This window comes from Homalodisca vitripennis, chromosome 2 (assembly GCF_021130785.1).
Source record: "Homalodisca vitripennis isolate AUS2020 chromosome 2, UT_GWSS_2.1, whole genome shotgun sequence".
Taxonomy (NCBI): Eukaryota; Metazoa; Arthropoda; class Insecta; order Hemiptera; family Cicadellidae; genus Homalodisca; species Homalodisca vitripennis.
In genome coordinates, this window is record NC_060208.1 from 75119162 (window position 1) to 75138403 (window position 19242).

Below are 19242 nucleotides of genomic sequence, written 5' to 3' on the forward strand. Positions count from 1 at the left end.
ATGAACAAAATCTCTAATTCAGGATAATTTATTTTTAGATGTTTTAATCGGTTTGGTATTTCTCGTTTCTGAGCTCTGATAACGTAATAAGGATATTCCCACATGTGATTCTTCTTAATTAACACAAAAACATGGTGTTTTTTCTTATCAAAATCTTTACAAACAAGGTCTGGTTTCATCAAGTCAATTTTTACACTTTGTTTTGCGATTATTTCCGTTTTGATTTCATCTTTAATTTGCAAGTGTTTTACTTCATCCTCTAAATATTTAATCTTGTTTTCAAGTTTGTACTCACCAAATTTACGAATACTTGGCAAAACTTCTTTTGTAACCCACTTTTTAAACAATTTCGATTCTGGCTTATTAGATCTCAAAATTAAAGAATATAAACCAGATTCATTAACGAAAACAGTGTTGTTTTGAAAGTTTGAAGGTAAGCTATTCAATAGCTCCCCTTGATTCATGTCTTTAAACGTTAATTTATCATCTTCGTCAACGTTTAATCTGATCGTTTGCATAGTATTTTCATATTCTAGAATTTTTGCAACATCTTTAGCCTTAAACCAGATCATATTGTTTTCGTCTACAATCGTTAAGATATTTGTGTTATTGAATTTGAGTTGATTATTGAGTAGGCCTACAAGTGACTCCATTTAGATAGAAAAGAAATTTAACTAGTAATTTTTATTTTGAGAATAAAGCCCAGATTCATTAATGAAAACAGTGTTTTTTTGAAAGTTTGAAGGTAAGAACGATTCGTTCCCCCCTTGATTCATCATTCTTTCGACAATCTTAAGTATATTGTTGTTTTACTCTCATTATTTAATAAATTTCCCTCAGAGTCTTGTATAGTTAGAACGATTTTTTGAATTCTTTTAATATTTTTTCTAATTGGAATATAATCGATTTCATTCGGTTTTTCACTGATTTTTGATCCATAAGCAACATTTGGGAAAAAAGTGTACAAAATTTCAGATTCTTTGTGTAAATGTTCGGTATGATTTTCAAAACTAGGTTCAACGAGATTACAATGTACTTCAATTACATCGAACGGTCTAAATTTTGGCGTTTTATTTCCTAAATATACCTGATTTGGCTCAATAGTTTCTTGAACAAACCCTAATAAATCTAATATAATTGCTGAAAACATTATTCTTACTGGTGATTTTATTTGAATTTTATTAGAGAGATAATTTTTTTGCATTTCAAACTTGTTTTCGTCAAAGTTTAAAGATTTATCTGATTGTTTGAATGTTTTCAGATAATTTTTAAGGGAATTTTTTATTTGATCGAAGGTATAATATCCTTTGTTTAAACCATAATATTTTGTTATGTTCTTCTCACTAAATCCTATACAATAAGGAGAACTTTCAATAATATTTATTACAAAATTGTCAGAATAAAAACCGCTTAAACCGATAAAATAATTTGATTCTTCCTCTAAGTGTATAGGATGTTCCAAGTTTAAAAATAATTGAGAGCTTTCTGAAGTCAACTTGAACAGCTTCATTTTCGCAAGCGTTGCTTCAAGATGAAAATCTTCTATTTAAATGGAGAAATTTTTAAAGCAAAAAGATCAGATAAAACTTCAAACGTTTGAAGAAAGTAAGAAAGATCAACCAATCAGATTGTTAATTGTTGGTTCAAGTGGATGTGGAAAAACAACTTTATTATTGAATTTTATCTACAATAGGTTGATTCCTTATTCCAATTTGTATGTTTTTAGTAAATCTTTAGAACAAGACGCCTATAAAAAATTACAAGAAAGATTTGAAAATATTGAGAAAAACTTAAACAAAAAAATATCACATTTTTATAATGCTTCCGAGGACATAGTTCACTTAAGCGAATGTAAACCAAATTCTTTAATCGTTTTCGATGATTGTATTTTAGAAAATCAAGACGTTATTAAAGAATATTTCGTAATGTCTCGTCACAAAAACATATCTTGTATCTATCTTTTTCAATGCTTTTCAAAGGTTGATAAACAAGTTATAAGAAATAGTTTGAATATGTTGTGTGTTTTTAAACAAGATGATCATTATTCCAGAAAGATTTATAACAATTATGTGGGATCTGATATGAGTTTTAACCACTTTATTGAGTTGTGTGATAAAATTTGGAAAGAAGACTACGGTTTTTTAACTATTAATCTAACTTTGAAGCCTAAAAATGGAAAATATTTGAATAAATTTTCTAACATAAATGCTGCTCAGTGGTCTGACAAGTCTACTTGATAAAATATTTGTTACAATTATTTTTACATTATCTTTACTTTTTATTTACATTATGAAAACAACTGAAAAACGGTAAATCTGTTCACGTTTTCACGCTTCGTGTTCACGTTTTACGTTACACGTTCACGTTCTCGTTCTCGTTCACGTTCACGTTTCAAAATTTTCCTAAATAAATGGCGAACGTAACTTCAGAAGAAGCGAAAAAACTTGATCAAATCGAAAAGAAATTAATCAAAGAATTTAAAGAACAGATTCGAATGGATGAAGAAGAACAAGAACTTATTCAAAAAATTAATCAACCTGTAACTTCTGCAATAAAAAATGTTGAGGGCAAAATTGAAAATGTTTTAAGCGATAATCAAAATTTAATGAATTTGGTTCCAGTTGTACGACAGTTTGCCGATATTTCGATACCAGAATCTGAGTTTGAATTGCCAAAATTACCATCTTCAACACCATTTAGACCTCGAATCATTGAAGACTCTACCATAGTTGAACCAATAAGTCCTGGAACAACGGATATAATAATTGGTGAAATTGGTAAAAAATTTCTTCCTAGAGCAAAGGATGATAAATTTGGTTTGTATCGGGACAGAAAAAAGAAAAGTTTTATGATTGGAAATTTGCCCGTGAATTTTGAGCATAATGACATACTAGTTATTAATGAAAAAATGTACGAAGGTACTCAGGGTTTATGGAGATTATTAACAGGCACTGATGTTCCAAAAGACGGTTTATATTCTGAAGAAGACTTGAAAAAGTATACAGAAATTTTATGGAAATCTGATTCAATTTACAAAAATAATGATCCATCTACTAAGAAGCCTAAGTCAAGTAAAGGTAAAAAATATCTCAATTTGATTAAACCAATTTGTGAAAAACGAATCGAAGGATCAGGTGTAAGAAAATACAATGATAATAAGATTGAGTACAGATATATCGACGATTTGACAAAACTCGATGGAATTATAAATTATATCTATGCTCAAGAAAAGGCTGGAAACAACAATTTTTTGAACGAAAAGAAAGCGATTAAAGATTTTATTTCGAACAAACTTGATGAATTGATTGAAAAACCTGATGGAATTAAATATTTAAAGCGAGTTTTGCCAGCAATAAGTTCATCTATGATTGAAGGTAGCGGACTTTTGAATGATTTTATCAACAATTTACCTTTTGAATTACACGTACCAACTTATCAGTATCTGGGGCCTGGCACAAAACTCGAAAAAAGACTAAAAAGAGGAGATCCTGGTATAAATAAATTAGATCAAGCTGCTATGGAACACGATATTTTTTATGCAAAACATAGAGACACAAATTCCAGACATATAGCAGATAAAGTTTTGCAAGATAAAGCAATGGATCGATTTTTATCAAAAGATGCTAGTTTAGGTGAAAGATTTGTTGCACTTCCAACAGTTGGAGCAATGTTTTTGAAGAGAAAACTAGGAATGGGAATTGAAGAGAACTTGAAATTTTAACTATATAAATGGAGGTGAACGTAAATTTCAGTAAAAATCAGAAAGAAAAAATAAAATCCGCTTTTAAGAAAAAAATACCCGTTAGTGTTCAATTTAAAATAGATCAACTAAAAAATGGCGAAGATAAGATATTTTTAACAAATAGACAATACAATAAACTCGAAAAACATAAGAAAAACAATAAAGGAACCAGAATAGAATTTTCTTATAATCAGTTGAAAGAACTTAAAAATGGTGGACTTTTGAAAGATTTATTAGATTTTGGAGAAAATATTCCAGTTGTTAAAAATGTTGTTCCTTATGTTCGTAAAGCTGCTCCAATCGTTAAAAAAGATGTGATTCCTATTGTTCGAAACATTTTAAATTGGTTAGATAAAGAGTTGGAAGATGTTACAGGATCTGGATTAGATGAAAAAACTTTGAATTACGTGAAATCAAACATTAAAAAAAATTTGAAATCAAACCATTAACATTCGGGGAATTGGAAGAAATCTGCAAAAATATTAAACATTTTAGAGGAATCTTCATGAGAGATACATTACCTGAAAAAGTTAAGAAATTTGAATGTGGAATTGTGAATTTAGACTCGATTATGGGAAGTGGAACGCATTGGATTTGTTATTATAAAAATGATAAGAATGCATGTTATTTTGATTCGTATGGAAGAATTGAGGACAAACCACCTATAGAATTGATTAAATATTTGAAAAAATCAAGCGTCTACTACAATGACTCAGATTCAAGACTATAAAGATCCCCCAATTTGTGGACATTTGTGTGTTTTTGTTTTGAATGAACTGAGTAATGGTAAAGATTTTAAAGAAGTTGTTAACAAATTATTACTTAATAAATATGGATTCACAAAATATTTTTGACGTATTTGGAACACAAATTATTCAAAATGTAGATAATAGTTTCAATTTTGATAGTTTGAGAAATGAGTTTGATAACAAGTTAGAAAATTTATTACAAAACCTTCCAGATTCAGATATGTTTGCTGTCGAGATTGAAGATTTTAAAGCAGAATATGATAACAAACTTGCAAATTTCATGAGTTCAAATGAAGTTGCTGATAAAATAAAAACATTGGAAAAAGAAGTTGATGATGGTGTAAAAAAATTATTTACCAATTTAATGTCTCATATCGAAAAAGCTGATAAAATTACTGAAGCGATCAAAGTTGAAAAGAATTATGTTAGTTTGGCTAATAAAAAAAGAATTGTCGGTGTTCGACCTGGTATTGACAAACATGATGTTGTTGTTAAAGAACAAATTTTAAAACCTCTAAAATTATCAGAAAACATCGATATTGTTGATTTACATGATCCGAATGTTAAAAATGCCTTAGATTTTAAAGGAAAAAGAATTAGCGGTGTTAGTAAAGGAATTAATCCATTTGATGTTGTTGTAATGATTCAATTAGAAGATCCTATTAAAATGTTTAATGAACTAAAACAAAATTATGAGAATCATAAACAGCATGTTAAAGATTTTACAACAGAAGTCTATGACAAGTTAGAAGCCAGAAATAGAAGATCAGTAGACGATGTTGGTGAAATTAATGAAAAACTTACTAATTTTAAAGAGTCTTTTGATAAGTTTAGTTTAGATGCTACGAAAACTTTTGAGAATATTGGTCATAAATTTGTTGAATACAATGATTCTAATGCTGTCAAATTTCAAAAATTAGAAGAAAAAATTAATAAGTTCGAGGAAGATTTGGAAGATATAGGTCTTCATGTAGGATTTTATGGATGATAAAATTTCCTTATATAAATGGCGCTCATATACTGTGTGAGGTGTAAGGCAAAAACTGAAACAAATGATATAAAATACTATGCAAATATCAATGGAGTTAAGAGAATTTCTGGAAAATGTGCTGAATGTAACGCAAAAAAGAGTCAATTTATAAAAACTTGAAATTTTTTCTTCATAAATAGAGATGGCGGGACATTACAGTGCTTTCGATCTTTTTATAATGCAACACGAAAGAGATTTGAAAAAAGAACATTGGGATGACATTTCTCAAAAATATGAATTATCCGAAGATATGATGAGATTATACGTAAACAAATTGAATTGGTATAACATTGCAAAATATCAAAATCTGTCCCCAGAGTTCATTCAAGAAAATATACATTATCAATTAAAAGATCATATGTCTGTTCTTTGTCTCTATCAACACTTGAGTATAAAATTTTTGGATGAAAATAAAGATACAGTTGATTGGAACAATATTATAGATAGCGGTTACTATCCTGTGCAAATTTTATTGAAATATGTGACCGAGATCGCAAAATTTAAGGAAGAGAATCCCGAATATGACGAAGTAGATCATTAAAAATGACTAAAATTTATATCTTTTCTTATAAAAACGTACATTAGATCGATGAAAAAATGATATCTTTCTTATACATGATGTTTAAATTTTCTCTTATTAAATGGCGGACTACAGAAAATATGCTAGTGATATTGAAAGGGCGGAGTTTAAAAATTTCTATCCAATTAGTAAACAACATTTGAATGAACCGAATAAAAGAACTGAGTTTAATATTGATTTTGGAGATAACTTTTGCTCGTCTAACTTCCAGTTTTATATTTCTGGAACTTTAACAAAACAAGATGGTCAAGCATATCTTGGAACTGATAATGTTAGATTAATCGATAATTTTATACCGTTTTTATTTTCTAAGATTGAAGTAAGAAAACACAATAAATTGATAGAAGAAGTCGAAAACTGTGGTCAGTTAAGCACTATTAAAGGAACTATTTCGTATTCAAAAAGTGATGTATTTTCAAACAGTTTTGAATCAACTTTTAAATTTGGACAATTTGAAGCGGTCGGTGATTTAGCACATTTCGGCTTAGGATTCTTTGAAAATGTAAATTTTCCAATCTATAAAGGTGGATTTTACATTAGTTTCATAAGAGCTGAAGACGATGATGTGATTCTGAAGACTGCAACTGGAAATGTTATGCCTGTTGATGGCAAAATTACAATTAACGAGTTTTTCATTAGAGTTCCGATGATTTATTACAAAACCACGAGTAAAATTCAGTTGATTGATGAAATTACAAAATCTCAAAACATTATGTTTAATTTTCTAGATTGGCAATGTATTGAGCAAAAAGGTATTTCCGGAACAAGTTATTCGTTCGATATCACAAATATTTATAGAAATATCTTCAATCCTAAGTTTGTTATTATAGGTTTTCAAACAGATAGACAGAATAATCAAGAGAAAAATCCTTCAAAGTTTGATAGTTTGAATGTAAAAAATATCAGAGTAAAATTGAACGGTTCTTATTATCCAGATGAATTACAAAATTTAAACATTTCAGGAGGTCTTTTCAGAATCATGTATCAGATGTATCAAGATTTTAAGAAAGTTTACTACAAAAATATGGAAATGTATTATAATCCTAAAGAATTTTTAGCGAATAGACCTATTTATGTCATTGATACAACAAAGAGTTTGACAAATATTTCTGCTTCAAAGAACGATATAATTATCAATATGGATTTTCAAAATGCTGTTACAAACGCGATTTGTTATGTGGTTGTGGTTTCTGAGAAATTTTTATCATATGACGTGATTAAGAACGATATTAGAGAAATTCAGTAGTTAATGATGTTCATATTGTTCTCTTTCATTCCTTCTAAAACTTCAAAAATATACTCTTTCGCTGATGAAAAATCTCGATTTCTTCCGGAATAATCTTTGTAATCATAAACAAAATATCCTAAATAGTTGTACAATAGAATGAAATTATTTCTTTTTATCTCGGTAGTTAAAATATAAACATAAACATTTGCGCTGAAAAATTTATATCTCGGCAGACTTAGTTCCATAGCTTCCATTTATTCTTTTTGTAAAAATGGAAGAGTATAATGCCAACTGTTACAAGTGTTATAATAGAGGAGAAATTATTGATAAAAGATTAGTTTGTAGAGATTGTAATTTAATTTTGTACGAAAGACCTAAGCCTAAGAAATTTCGAAATAAATTAACATATTTGAATAACCTGCTTAGAAAATTACAATATGGAGACAAGAAGCAAACACATTTTGTTACAGAATTTAGAAAACAGAACAAAAATTTTTACTTATCTCTTGGAACCGTTGACAAAATTATTTTCCTTTTCAAAGAATACATTAGGTTTGTAGGTTTAAATACACACGTTTATTATGAGAAGATTTTACCTATAATCTTTCACTATTTGGACATTGAATTTGACTACGATTTTAAACCTGAAATCTTTGATGATTTTATAGTACATTTGGAGAAAGTAAATGAAGAACCTCGTGAAAAGAATGCGGTTTTACTCACATTCTCCCCGACTTCTCGAGTGATTGTTAGCAAATTTCATTATTTCCGTTTATAGATTTTTTATTAAGATTTATGGATTTTTTTCATTAAAACAGCTTATAAATGTAGAAGCAAACATTAAACAGTAAAACAGCTATAGATTCGGTTATTTTACATTCGTGATTTACTGTTTGATTTCTCAGATTTGTTTATGGTTCAATGGACAGTATTTTACATTGATTTTCTGTCTGTCCCAAAAGTGCGCTAGAACCCTCATATTCATATCTACTTATATATTTTACAACTTATATGTCATATATTAAGAAAACCTGTTGATTCCACTACAAACTCAAGTCAATGCCCCCATTCTTCTTCGCATGCACTCAGAAGAATTACCTCAAGGAAAACTACATAGGCCTCCGCGGTCCAAGGAAACCAGTCCAGATATTTATTACAGTAACCTCAGGTCTGTAATTTTGATTAACAAGGCACTGACTGTCGGCGCCACCTAGTCTGGAGGAGAGAGTTAGATATGCGAGATATTTTGTAAGAGGAATTAAATAAATTATGTTCGTCATTAGGACAGAGGATAATTGGTTGTCCCAGGGTATTTTAATTTCTTATAGCAAATAATTTAAGATCCTGCTATACTCAAAACATGCATGTGTACTAAATTGCAATTTCTTGACGTCATCTAACAACTTAATTAACCATATATTGAACATTTTCAAGTATTCCTCGTGAAAAACTCCTGAACTGGAGGTTCGTTACAGTCGGTAAGTCATTACAGTCCTCAAACGTAAGTGTGTTAAATAAAAGCAGAAGGGTATTGAAAAGTCATAAACTTTTTTGGTGCCATATGCACAATACGAGTACGTATATGTATTAAATGCTCAAACTACAATATGTGTATCTCAAGACATACCTTACTGCTAGAAACACAGACAAAAATAATGAATTTACTGTTCGAAGATATTTTGAAAGCTATTGCTGCCTTTAACACAATGTTAAGTTGCAATATCTTTTAAGAAGCCTTCGGAAGGATAAACATGCAGACCAATATGTGCAATTTATACTATTACCTTTTTATTGTACTACTAAATTGAGATTTCAAGTTGACTTCGTAAAACATTTATAAGCCAAAATAGTAACAACTGAAGCAGAAGTATGCCCTGAATTTGTGTTTGATGGGGGAACCATACCAATTGCTTTATTTTTCTGAGGAATGCGTGTAGATCTATCTACCTCTTCCTTTTTTATAATATTGTTCGTTAAGAATATAGGATTGTTTTAATGGAGTTGATAAAACAACAATTTTACTTTTCATTATATGCTTCTCGTTATTTATTACTAAAGACAGCTTATGATGTTCATATCACTAATTACTAACTCGCCTATCAGCTTTCCCTAATCTCATATGAGCAATCTTGTACTCAAATCTGCAATACAAATTTCTAAAACTAATTTTACATAACATGAGTATTTACTTAAAAAATACAATAGGTAACGCCAGATTTAAACAACATATATTTTATTTGCACATATATCTATGACATCTAAGTAGTTCGTATTTACAGGCTAACAAAGTGCAGAACAAAGTATAAATTATAACCGCTTTGGTGTTTTATCCAATCTCCTAACTAGAGCGGGTTCGTCCTCTGACAGATCGCGTATATACCTACTCAGTTATTTTCAAACCGATGCCAATCTTTCGCTCCTAAATCAATATTTTTGTTCTTTTATTTCAAGTTTTAAAACTGAAATCATTTGAAGAGCACAATCTTAATCGCATAAAAGAACATGTGCAAGGCCTCGTCAAAGACCGTGCTTCCGATATGCTCACGAAGGAGAGAAGAGTGGTGAGGGAATAAAACGAACCAAGATCGAGGGGGTGTTAGGGTTAAACGTATTTCAGACGATGTTCTAGCGTTTGTTTTGATAGAGGTAATTTCTGTGATATTTTTCCCTACAGGTGGCAACACTGAGCAAATTTTTAGTGTCGTCTAATAAACTCCAACGTTCGTTTGATGTAAGACCACTTGCGGATTTGTAGTTGTATTATTTTGACGTCATGTTTAGACACTGCATGGAAGACATTTTTAAATTGTTTTATAAACTATATTTTGTCAATGTTGTTTTTAAGATACACCTAACATGTGGTTAGCGATATTTCTGAAAAATTTTCTAAATGTTTAAACGGGCACGAAATTTTAGTAATAGAGATACGGTTAAGTAAGTATTACCTTAAGTATGTTAAGCAACTTTAACATTATTTCAAATTAAAAGTTTCTGACAGTATCCTCACTGATTTGTATCAAAACTTTCAATTTTTTTGTTTTTTTTTTTTGCTTAATAACAATCTGTTATTTGCTTATTGATAAATAAAATTTAATTTCAAAACTTTTGGCTTTGGACTTGAAAAACATTGAAAAACCAAACCCTATTTATTATATCTGAATAATATATAAATATATAATGGGATCAGTCTACATTTTACCACCACATTTAAATAATAAATAATACAAAACTTATTTCGAGGAGCATGAGCGCAATTCCTTGGTTATGATTGAATGTGAAATTTCAATTTCATTTGAACACTTTGTTAGAAGTTTACTTTTCTCGTACATTTTGGGGTTTCTGGTTCCTCCTTTCCCCTCCTCTAGAATGCAGAGTTGAAATTAAAGGTGAAAAGCAACAAAACAATTATTTGCAATGAAGGTTGATTGCAAACAGGGTTACGTATTTTATTACCTTAACCTTACAGTTCGCACTCCTTCCTAGATGCCGACCTTGCACTGAACAAAGACACATCCAGTAAAGCTGTCAGCATTGTGTACTGCTTTGTTCGCGTGCTTCATTAAAACGCTCAGTTTACCTGGGAATGATGATGGTACATGATTGTTACAATCCAATTTGCTTTATAACATTTCATCACGTGTTTATCATATGTTTATAACAAAAAGTAATCTGTTCGATGATTAACTTACAAATTATCCATAGATTTTACTGTTATGTTTATTTAAGAATATTTTAAGTTTATCTTATTTGTATTTACAAATCCATGACGTGCTAAATCTGTCATTACATTGTAAAGAATCTATTACATTTATAATAAAAAAGTTGTAATATTATTGCACTGTATATTATAATCGTGATTTGTAATAAAATACAAGTAAATAAATAAACGAGTTATGTTTTTTCACTACTCTCAAGATGAGGAAAAATGTAAATATAATCACGCCAAGCTGCGAGGAAATACATGCGATACAAGTGATTCTGAGAAACGACGTGTCTTTGTGATTTTGCCTGATGCACTTTCTAAATATACTTATATTCCTCACTTTTCATTTTTTCCTTGTTTTAAGTTGGAACCTTAAGGCTAAAAGTTCCAATCTAAGCAACCATAGAGCAGTAAAGAAAATTGAACTTTAATTTTGTCCCATTCATTGTCGACAGATTTTAATTTTATGTAATGATTTTAATTTATTGAAGCAGGAAACATATTTTATTCATAGTAACAAAATTTCAGTACAGATCTATTTAAACTTAAAAAATAAAAACTTGTAGACATTTTGTGGGCAATATTCTGTATGAATTTTGAAATGTTTACATTTTAAATCGCTTGAATAGTTTGATCATAATCCTTTTTTTGTTATTTCCGGTTCTTATCTCTTAAGAGCTAATAATGCGTCACAGTCCGGCCCGCGGAAGCCACCTCGCGTCTCCCGGCATAGCAGTACTCGTCTCTTGCTCAAAAAAACTGCTGAAATGCAGTCCGGCGACTTCTACTAACCTCCATTACACACCTGTCCTCCAAGAAAAGGGAACTATATAATTATTGTGATTACATTATTATGTCATCATTTTTTTAACTGTGGTGATTGAAACATTGTTCGCTAACTTTTAAATTTAGAATAGAACTGTTCTATTTGAATAGTGATTTATTTACCACTTGCTGAAAACAGTTAGATGAAATTATACCTCGGCATTCCAGCTGTAGAATACTATGTTAGTTTGGCTATCAGTGTCCAAGCTAAATTTAGTGTTTTTCCCTTTTTTATGTTAGTAGCAACGGTGTTTATGATCAAATAACGGTTTGGTGGTTTTGTTTAAATAAATCATATTTTGCTTTAAATTATTTTACGTTTGATACCTAACGGATTTAGGAATTATAATCTACGGAATATTTATTTTACAGCGCCAGTCTATTCCAATATCAGTTATAAACTTAACTTGGGAGTACCGTAAGTTGATACGGTATTGATACTCTAATTCAAAATAACCAAATATTAAACCCTATTGTAATGCAGAAAGCATGTCTGTCTGAATAACAAAGAAACAAAATTTTTATTATAATAAAATATTTTAATTGCACAGTTAAATATTGTATTTCGAATACATTTATAAGTTTAGGTAAATTTCATAAAAATTTGCCTAATTCAATCACAGGAGAGATGAAAATTTTCGGAATAAGTTTTGCATTTTCTCCAATCGTGGCCTCCTGAATCCAAAACCACGAACATCCTAAACTTTATGTATTTATATATGAATGGGGCTTATGCTATATATTGCTCGCGTTATAATGCGAACTTATGAACACGATAACTGCCGTAATATTAAACCCAGACTAAACTTTTTACATAGATGGTATTTGATCACACATTGAATAATAACTAGTATTGAGCAATAAAACATTTAAGGATGGCGACGATTCACATTTGTAAACAAATTAAACTCAGATATTTTCCAGTATATACCTAAAATTATTTTTACAACAAAAATATTAAGTAATTATAAATAACTTGTATTCTTGTGCTTTTGCAACATCTCTTAAGATTTAAACATGGCGGCCGATCAAAGCTTTTAAAATTAATGCTTATATCTCAGTTACTATGTATAGTTGAGCAAAACAAAAAAGGGTTTTAAAATCCTCAAGGCTTTTAAAGATCGTATTTTGTTCTTACGTGTTTTTTTCTTACTTTTACAAATTCCATTTGCATCCATATAGTGTTTTGAGTAGTATAATACAACATTGCGGAAATAATTTTAAACAACATAACTGCCGTAATTTTTAATAGATAACATTATAATTCGATTATTTTTCAATATAGGCCCAAAACAACAAGAGCTTTGAAATAATAGTTAACTTTAAGCAGTGTTTATTCTTACACATTTTTCAACATTACTGATGGTAGCCGTTTAAATTTTGGAAAGGGACGGATATAGGTCAGTTACTATGCATCGTAAAAATGCACTGATTCAAACTAAATTTGGTACTAAGCTGTTTGAATAAGTTCATTACCTATTCTCAACCAATAATTGGTTTCAAGATGGTGGCCATTCGCATTTTTCAAAGTCTCTATCTGGGTTATTGTCCAACATAAATAAAAATTGAACTTTGTATTTAATTAATAAGATATTTTAAGCAATGTTTATTCTTAAACTGTTTTACGACTCTAAGATATCCATATGGCGGGCGTTCAAAGGTTTTAGAAGCATACAATAACATTAATTCGTTTACAGATTAAGTACAGACAATTAATATGTTTACAGATAAAATTTCAGATAGATTGATTTAAATCAAGTCCATAAGTTTACATACTGATTTACATGCTTGTCACAAGTTTTGTTTGTAAGGTTCTAAATATTTGAAAGTGTTACAGTATATTAACATAAAAACCGTTTAGAGTCATCGTACCATCAGGCTTGTGCAAATTAAAAGTCTAAATTAATAATACTGTATATCTATAGTGACATTTCAAGATGACTACATGTGAAAACTACCTTACCTCCGCCTAAGTCGGAATGAATATTTATAATTAAAATATATTTAACGGTTTTATAAGAATCTCACTTTCCGATAAAATAAGTTATTTCTCTCAAGTTAACACGGCTTCCGGACACCCTTCTCCAACTCACCACTTCAAATTACCTTAACATTACGATCCCATCAAGGTATAATCGGGAGCGATTTCATCTCGTAAGCCACTATTACGCTACATAGTATGGTTATTATATAACCATAATTACTATAAATAATATACCTGCATATTGTTTAAAGGTCAAGACTCTGGCTTCGTTATGTACACATTGTACCTGTGTTATTAGTACACATTCGACATGGAAATGTCCCTTATATAACCTGGGCCTGTACTCCTCATGGCAAGATTATACACATTTGTACATGTCTATTCCCCAGACCAAAAATTAAAAATAAAACCTACAAACGCCGTTATTGTAGTTCGTTATTGCAGATCTCTCAATTTTCCTGTATAATATTTTGTTACGTAAATGGAAGACCTCTGACGTGCCTTGTACCCCTATCTTGTGATGTTGTACGGAGATTGTGTGGATGCTATTGATTGCCGTGATAGACATAGGTACTAATACGTAAGATGAAGGATTGTTATTTGGTGTAACTGTTGTACTTCGAAGTTGTACTTCGTGAGAATCGGGGACTGCCGTGAGATAGTAGAACCAAAGAAAACAGAACCATGTCTTTTTTAACATTGCATGCAAATGAGTACAGATCATTTTTCTATGTGGTTCTAATTTAATTTTTCCAGAAGTGGTTGGAAGTTATAATGTAGAACTAACGTAGGTTTTCAATAGTATAATTCACTAAATCACTGCAAACACCACTGCAATGACTGCGAGATTAAGTGGTAGAGAGGACTTTATAGTCCTAACTTCGCCTCTAATAAAGACATTTTTCATTTCATTTCAAACATTTAGTTTTTCTACTGTGTCCTGTTACAGTTACACTTACGAACTGGTGGAGAGCATTGCTAAGTTCCTACTGGAGAGAGTGTCTGTTCGACCCACCATTGGCATCATATGTGGCTCAGGGATGGGTAAGTTAGTTCAAAACAAAACCTAAAGTATTAACATAATCAATATTTTCGTTATATAATTAAATGTTCAAATATATGAACACAACTTATACATATGTTCACATTATATAACTATGAACACACAAACATAATTTCACATTCAATCTCACGTTCATACTCACCTCTGATTTGGTGTAAAATCAGAGTCTTAAACCAAAAAGAATTCTATATTATGCAAAACAAAGAAAAATTATTTTGCTTTAGCTAATGACTCTATTAAAAACCCTAACATCAACATCAATTTTTTCCAATAAGCCAACCCAATAACCTATTGTAAAACATTTTTATTTTACTTTTTGTTCTAATATTAAATGGTAACGTATTAAAGAATATTGGGCCTTCGTACTTAAAACATAGTCTAAATATTTCTTTTTTTACTTTTGGTACTAAAAAGTGTTTCTATTTACGTTTCTTGTTCCTTATAAAAGGAACTTTGCTCCTTTAATAAAGCTTATTATACTAAACAATAGTTTGCGTACCTACCTTGTACATATATAAATGTTGGATAGGAAGGGCTCTAATTCGATTGAATAGAGGGAACGAGCTAACTCGTAGTTTTTTACTATATAGTTTTTTTGTGAAATTGTAAGTTTATTAATTATAACTTTGTAAGCAACCACCACCACCCCCCTCCCAAAACAGATTAGTCCGTATTGGAGTCTTGACTGGACTAGGGAGAATTAAACGTTTCGTAATAAGAATGCGTCATAAGACTTTCTTAAACAGTAGAAAATTCTTACTGTAGATCTAATTTCACGGTTCAGCTCATAAATATGTATCCCCCAGTTTAAATTTTCATCAATAGCGAGTTCTAAATGGTCAACATGTTCTATAACTTGATAATCACAATCCTGCGAGTTATATGCAAGTGGATTTTAAAATATAAAATCAAAATTTATATATTTAGTTATGGTTACATTTAAATAAGTATTATTGTTACAGCACCATCGTTGTATTACGGATATGTCGGTGTTTTTCTTTTGGTACAGGATTTATATTTCTTTTTTGCATAAAAAATGCTATATCATACGCAAATTCATTTATTTTACAAAAAAGGTTTGCTCAAGTAAGTTGTTAATAAAAATAAGAAAAAGAGTTAGTGATAAAACTGAACCTTGAGGGACGCCTGAATTTTTTGAGCAGAGGCTCAAACAACTCTCGATTTTTACCTGCTGGTATCTATCTGCTAAATAGCTTTTAAACCAGTTTAAGGCCATTCCTCTGATTCCTATTGACTCATGTTTATTTCATAGAATTCAGTGGCTAACCAAGTCGAAGGCTTTCCGAAAATCAATACATTTTCCTGTAACTTCATTACTTTCATTTAATTTTTAGTAAATCATATTAGTGACATTTGTTAGTGCATCTTCATTAGATTTCCCTTTCCTGAATCCAAATTGGGTAGTATGAACGAAGTTATTTCTATTGAGATAATTAACAAGACGTATTAGAAAATGTATAATAAACCAATCGGTCTAAGGTTCCTTAAATATGTGGAATCTTCTTTCTTAAATAGTCGTACAACGACTATTGTGTTTTATTTCTCGAGAAAAGTCCCGGTTGTTATGACAAAATTTATAAGATGACTTAGTAATGGTGGGAAAAACATTTTAATTCACTTATGTGTCTGAGAGTCGTATCCAGTTGAGTTTATTCTTTATAATATTTTCGCTTCTGTGTCTGTCGCTGGAAACATGAAGGACTAAACACATATGAGCCGGTGAGACCAGCGCAAATAGCGGTGCAGTCGCGAAGTAGCTTGTGCAGCGCGTTGCTTCTGTCCTTGACCGTGATAGTCAGCTGGTTGACTGAGTTAAAATACTTGTTTATCATATGTGCTGTATATAATGTTGATGTCAGATACCACACAACCGTTAAGGTTACCTGACTCACGCCTCTTTCTACATTTATTTCTTACACTTTTCTTCGTTTGTTATTTTCCATTGTTATTGTAAATCCCCGTTGCAGTCTCTCAGTTTCTTAAAATAATACTGTTATTTTTCAGTGTCAATTTTTTTGGTTTGTTCAGAATATAGTGTCATATTTTTTAAATATGATGTTATATGGCCTCCTTAGGTAAATCTGAATAGTTTCTTTCTTTCTTCTAATTTGTACAATAACTAAACAGTCACCCATGGATTAATTACCTTAGCTTTTATAATTTTGTGCTTTTTATTCATAGATTTTTTTACTACTATTTACTACGTCAGTTTTTTTCTCTTAGAACAAGAAGCTTATAAATTGCACCTAGTCTTATAAGGACCTTTGCGCTGCTTCAGGACTGACATGATATTCTGGATGGGTAAGGTTATGGAGTAGGGACCGAGATCCATGAGGAAGAATTTAGGACACTAATCTCAAAGTCATATCCCCCCGGGGGGAAGGGGAGGCAATTGCCCTTGCACCCCAGATCTTCGACATTGCGGCAGCTCCTGGACATCCATAAGGTTGTCCAGATTTAAGTGACACATCGGTTTTTGCTGCGCCCAGTGGTAGATCCAACTGGAAGGTATAAACTAGCCAGGAGTTATCCTTGCTGAAACTATTACGTCAGTTCATATCTTATTGAAAGCATAATAGCAAGAATTCACACCTTTTTGTCTTTAGCAGATTTCCGGACTCATTATTCCAAGCTTTCCCCTAATTAAATTATATTCAAAGCTATTCTGATTTTTCAATTTATCTTTATTAATTGAACTTGCCTTGCAGTATTATTGAAAAAAGAGGAAAAAAGAATCAAGGATTATGTAACAGTTTTGTGAATTTTCAACAGACATTTGTATTATTATGACAACTTTATACTAGGAGCCTGCTTATAAAAAAAAAATGCCAAAAGAAATTTCTTTTCAACATAAACGTCATTTACATGAAAGTGGTGATATGTACACATAGTAGTTTATTTTCACTTCTCAATTTCTTCAATGTTGTATATTTTTTGGCGTCTGTCTCCTACATTCTTCCTTACAAAGAATTTTCCATCTCTGGTCCATGCAACTTGTAGCCCACTTCACTACATTTATTCTTTAGTTTTGCTAGAAATTCCTTGTTTTCTGGGGAAATGTGGTCGTTGATGTAAATTAGTTGGTCTGGAAATACAGTATTTATTTGTTTGGCACTTAGGTTCCTGATTACTATGATCTTTTTATCCACGTATCTTTAACTAGTTTTTGGTTGAACTTTACAATTATGGAAGGTGCTCCACATTTGTTAAAGGTTGGTATACGATGTGCAGCAGTAAATTGAGTTAATCTCTTTCTACGCCAAGAGTGTTTGTCTTTCAGGCCTATTGTGTCTTCATTTGGTGTTTCTGGTACTTCACTTATTTCTGTTATTTTTTCGAGTGTGCTATTCAAGTGCCCTAACTCTCTTTTTTAGGTCACGTACAACAGAGTTTATGTTTAGATTTTTAAGCCTAAGATCTTAATTTTCTTTCCTCAGTGTACTAATTTCTTGTTTAGTATCATGCATTAGCGTATTTGAGGAGTCAACTTTGTCTGACGTGAACTGCACTGAGTTCAACATTTACATTTTCAGTCTATGTTGGATCTAAGCTTATTTCTTTTTAAATCTCCTTTGATGCATTACTATGAAATAATTTATCACAAACACCAGTACATATAACCTTACTTCCATCCTTTTAACAATGTTACAGACACCACATGTCGATGGCATAAACACTTAATTTTTTACCTGCTTAATTTAAAAATACTTTACCCTTCTAAACAATTATTCATTTAGAACTGTACGAGCATTATGAGAATTTTGAGGATTTGGTGCTGACAAAAACGAAACTATTTGCTTTTGGCCCTTAGCACCCAAGGCGAATTTGAAAGCATTTCGGACTTCTAGTTGACCGCGTTTGCAATGGCCAACAACTTGTTGTTTCAAAGCGTATCTTTTGTTAATTTTACAACATAGAGTTTTTTCTTAACGTTAAAATGTGTATGGAGTGAATGTCTGGGGTGTAGTTTTCATATTTCTTCATTTGTATTTTTTTTTCATCTACAAAACATGCAATTCTAGAACAATAAACATGTTTTTTTAGCTGTTATTCGACAGACTACTATTTTTTCTCTTTTACAAATCTAGTGTAGTATTATTTTTTTGCTTGTTACTAAGGTACTTTTATTCTATATATCAAAAATAATCAAGTACCTGGTGGAATCTTAAATTTAAAAACTTTAAATTACGAAAAATCTCAGAGGAAAACGAATAAACTCACTACGCAATAAAACTACAACTCCCTTCACGTCTGAGCGCTTGTTGCATAAGGAAAATGCAACAAAACTCTTAACAGGAGTTGGTATAAATTATTGCA

At 30.6% G+C, this 19242-nt stretch overlaps 1 protein-coding gene across 4 annotated transcripts in view; it reads left to right on the plus strand.

Annotated features, from left to right (window-relative positions):
• Positions 1-19242, plus strand: part of LOC124354189 (purine nucleoside phosphorylase-like) — a 61749-nt gene that overhangs the window by 23672 nt on the left and 18835 nt on the right. For all 4 annotated transcript variants that reach the window (XM_046804461.1, XM_046804463.1, XM_046804462.1 and 1 more), the window contains exon 2: positions 14791-14885. In XM_046804461.1, the coding sequence (XP_046660417.1) occupies positions 14791-14885 (95 nt within the window). The remainder of the gene's footprint in view (positions 1-14790; positions 14886-19242) is intronic.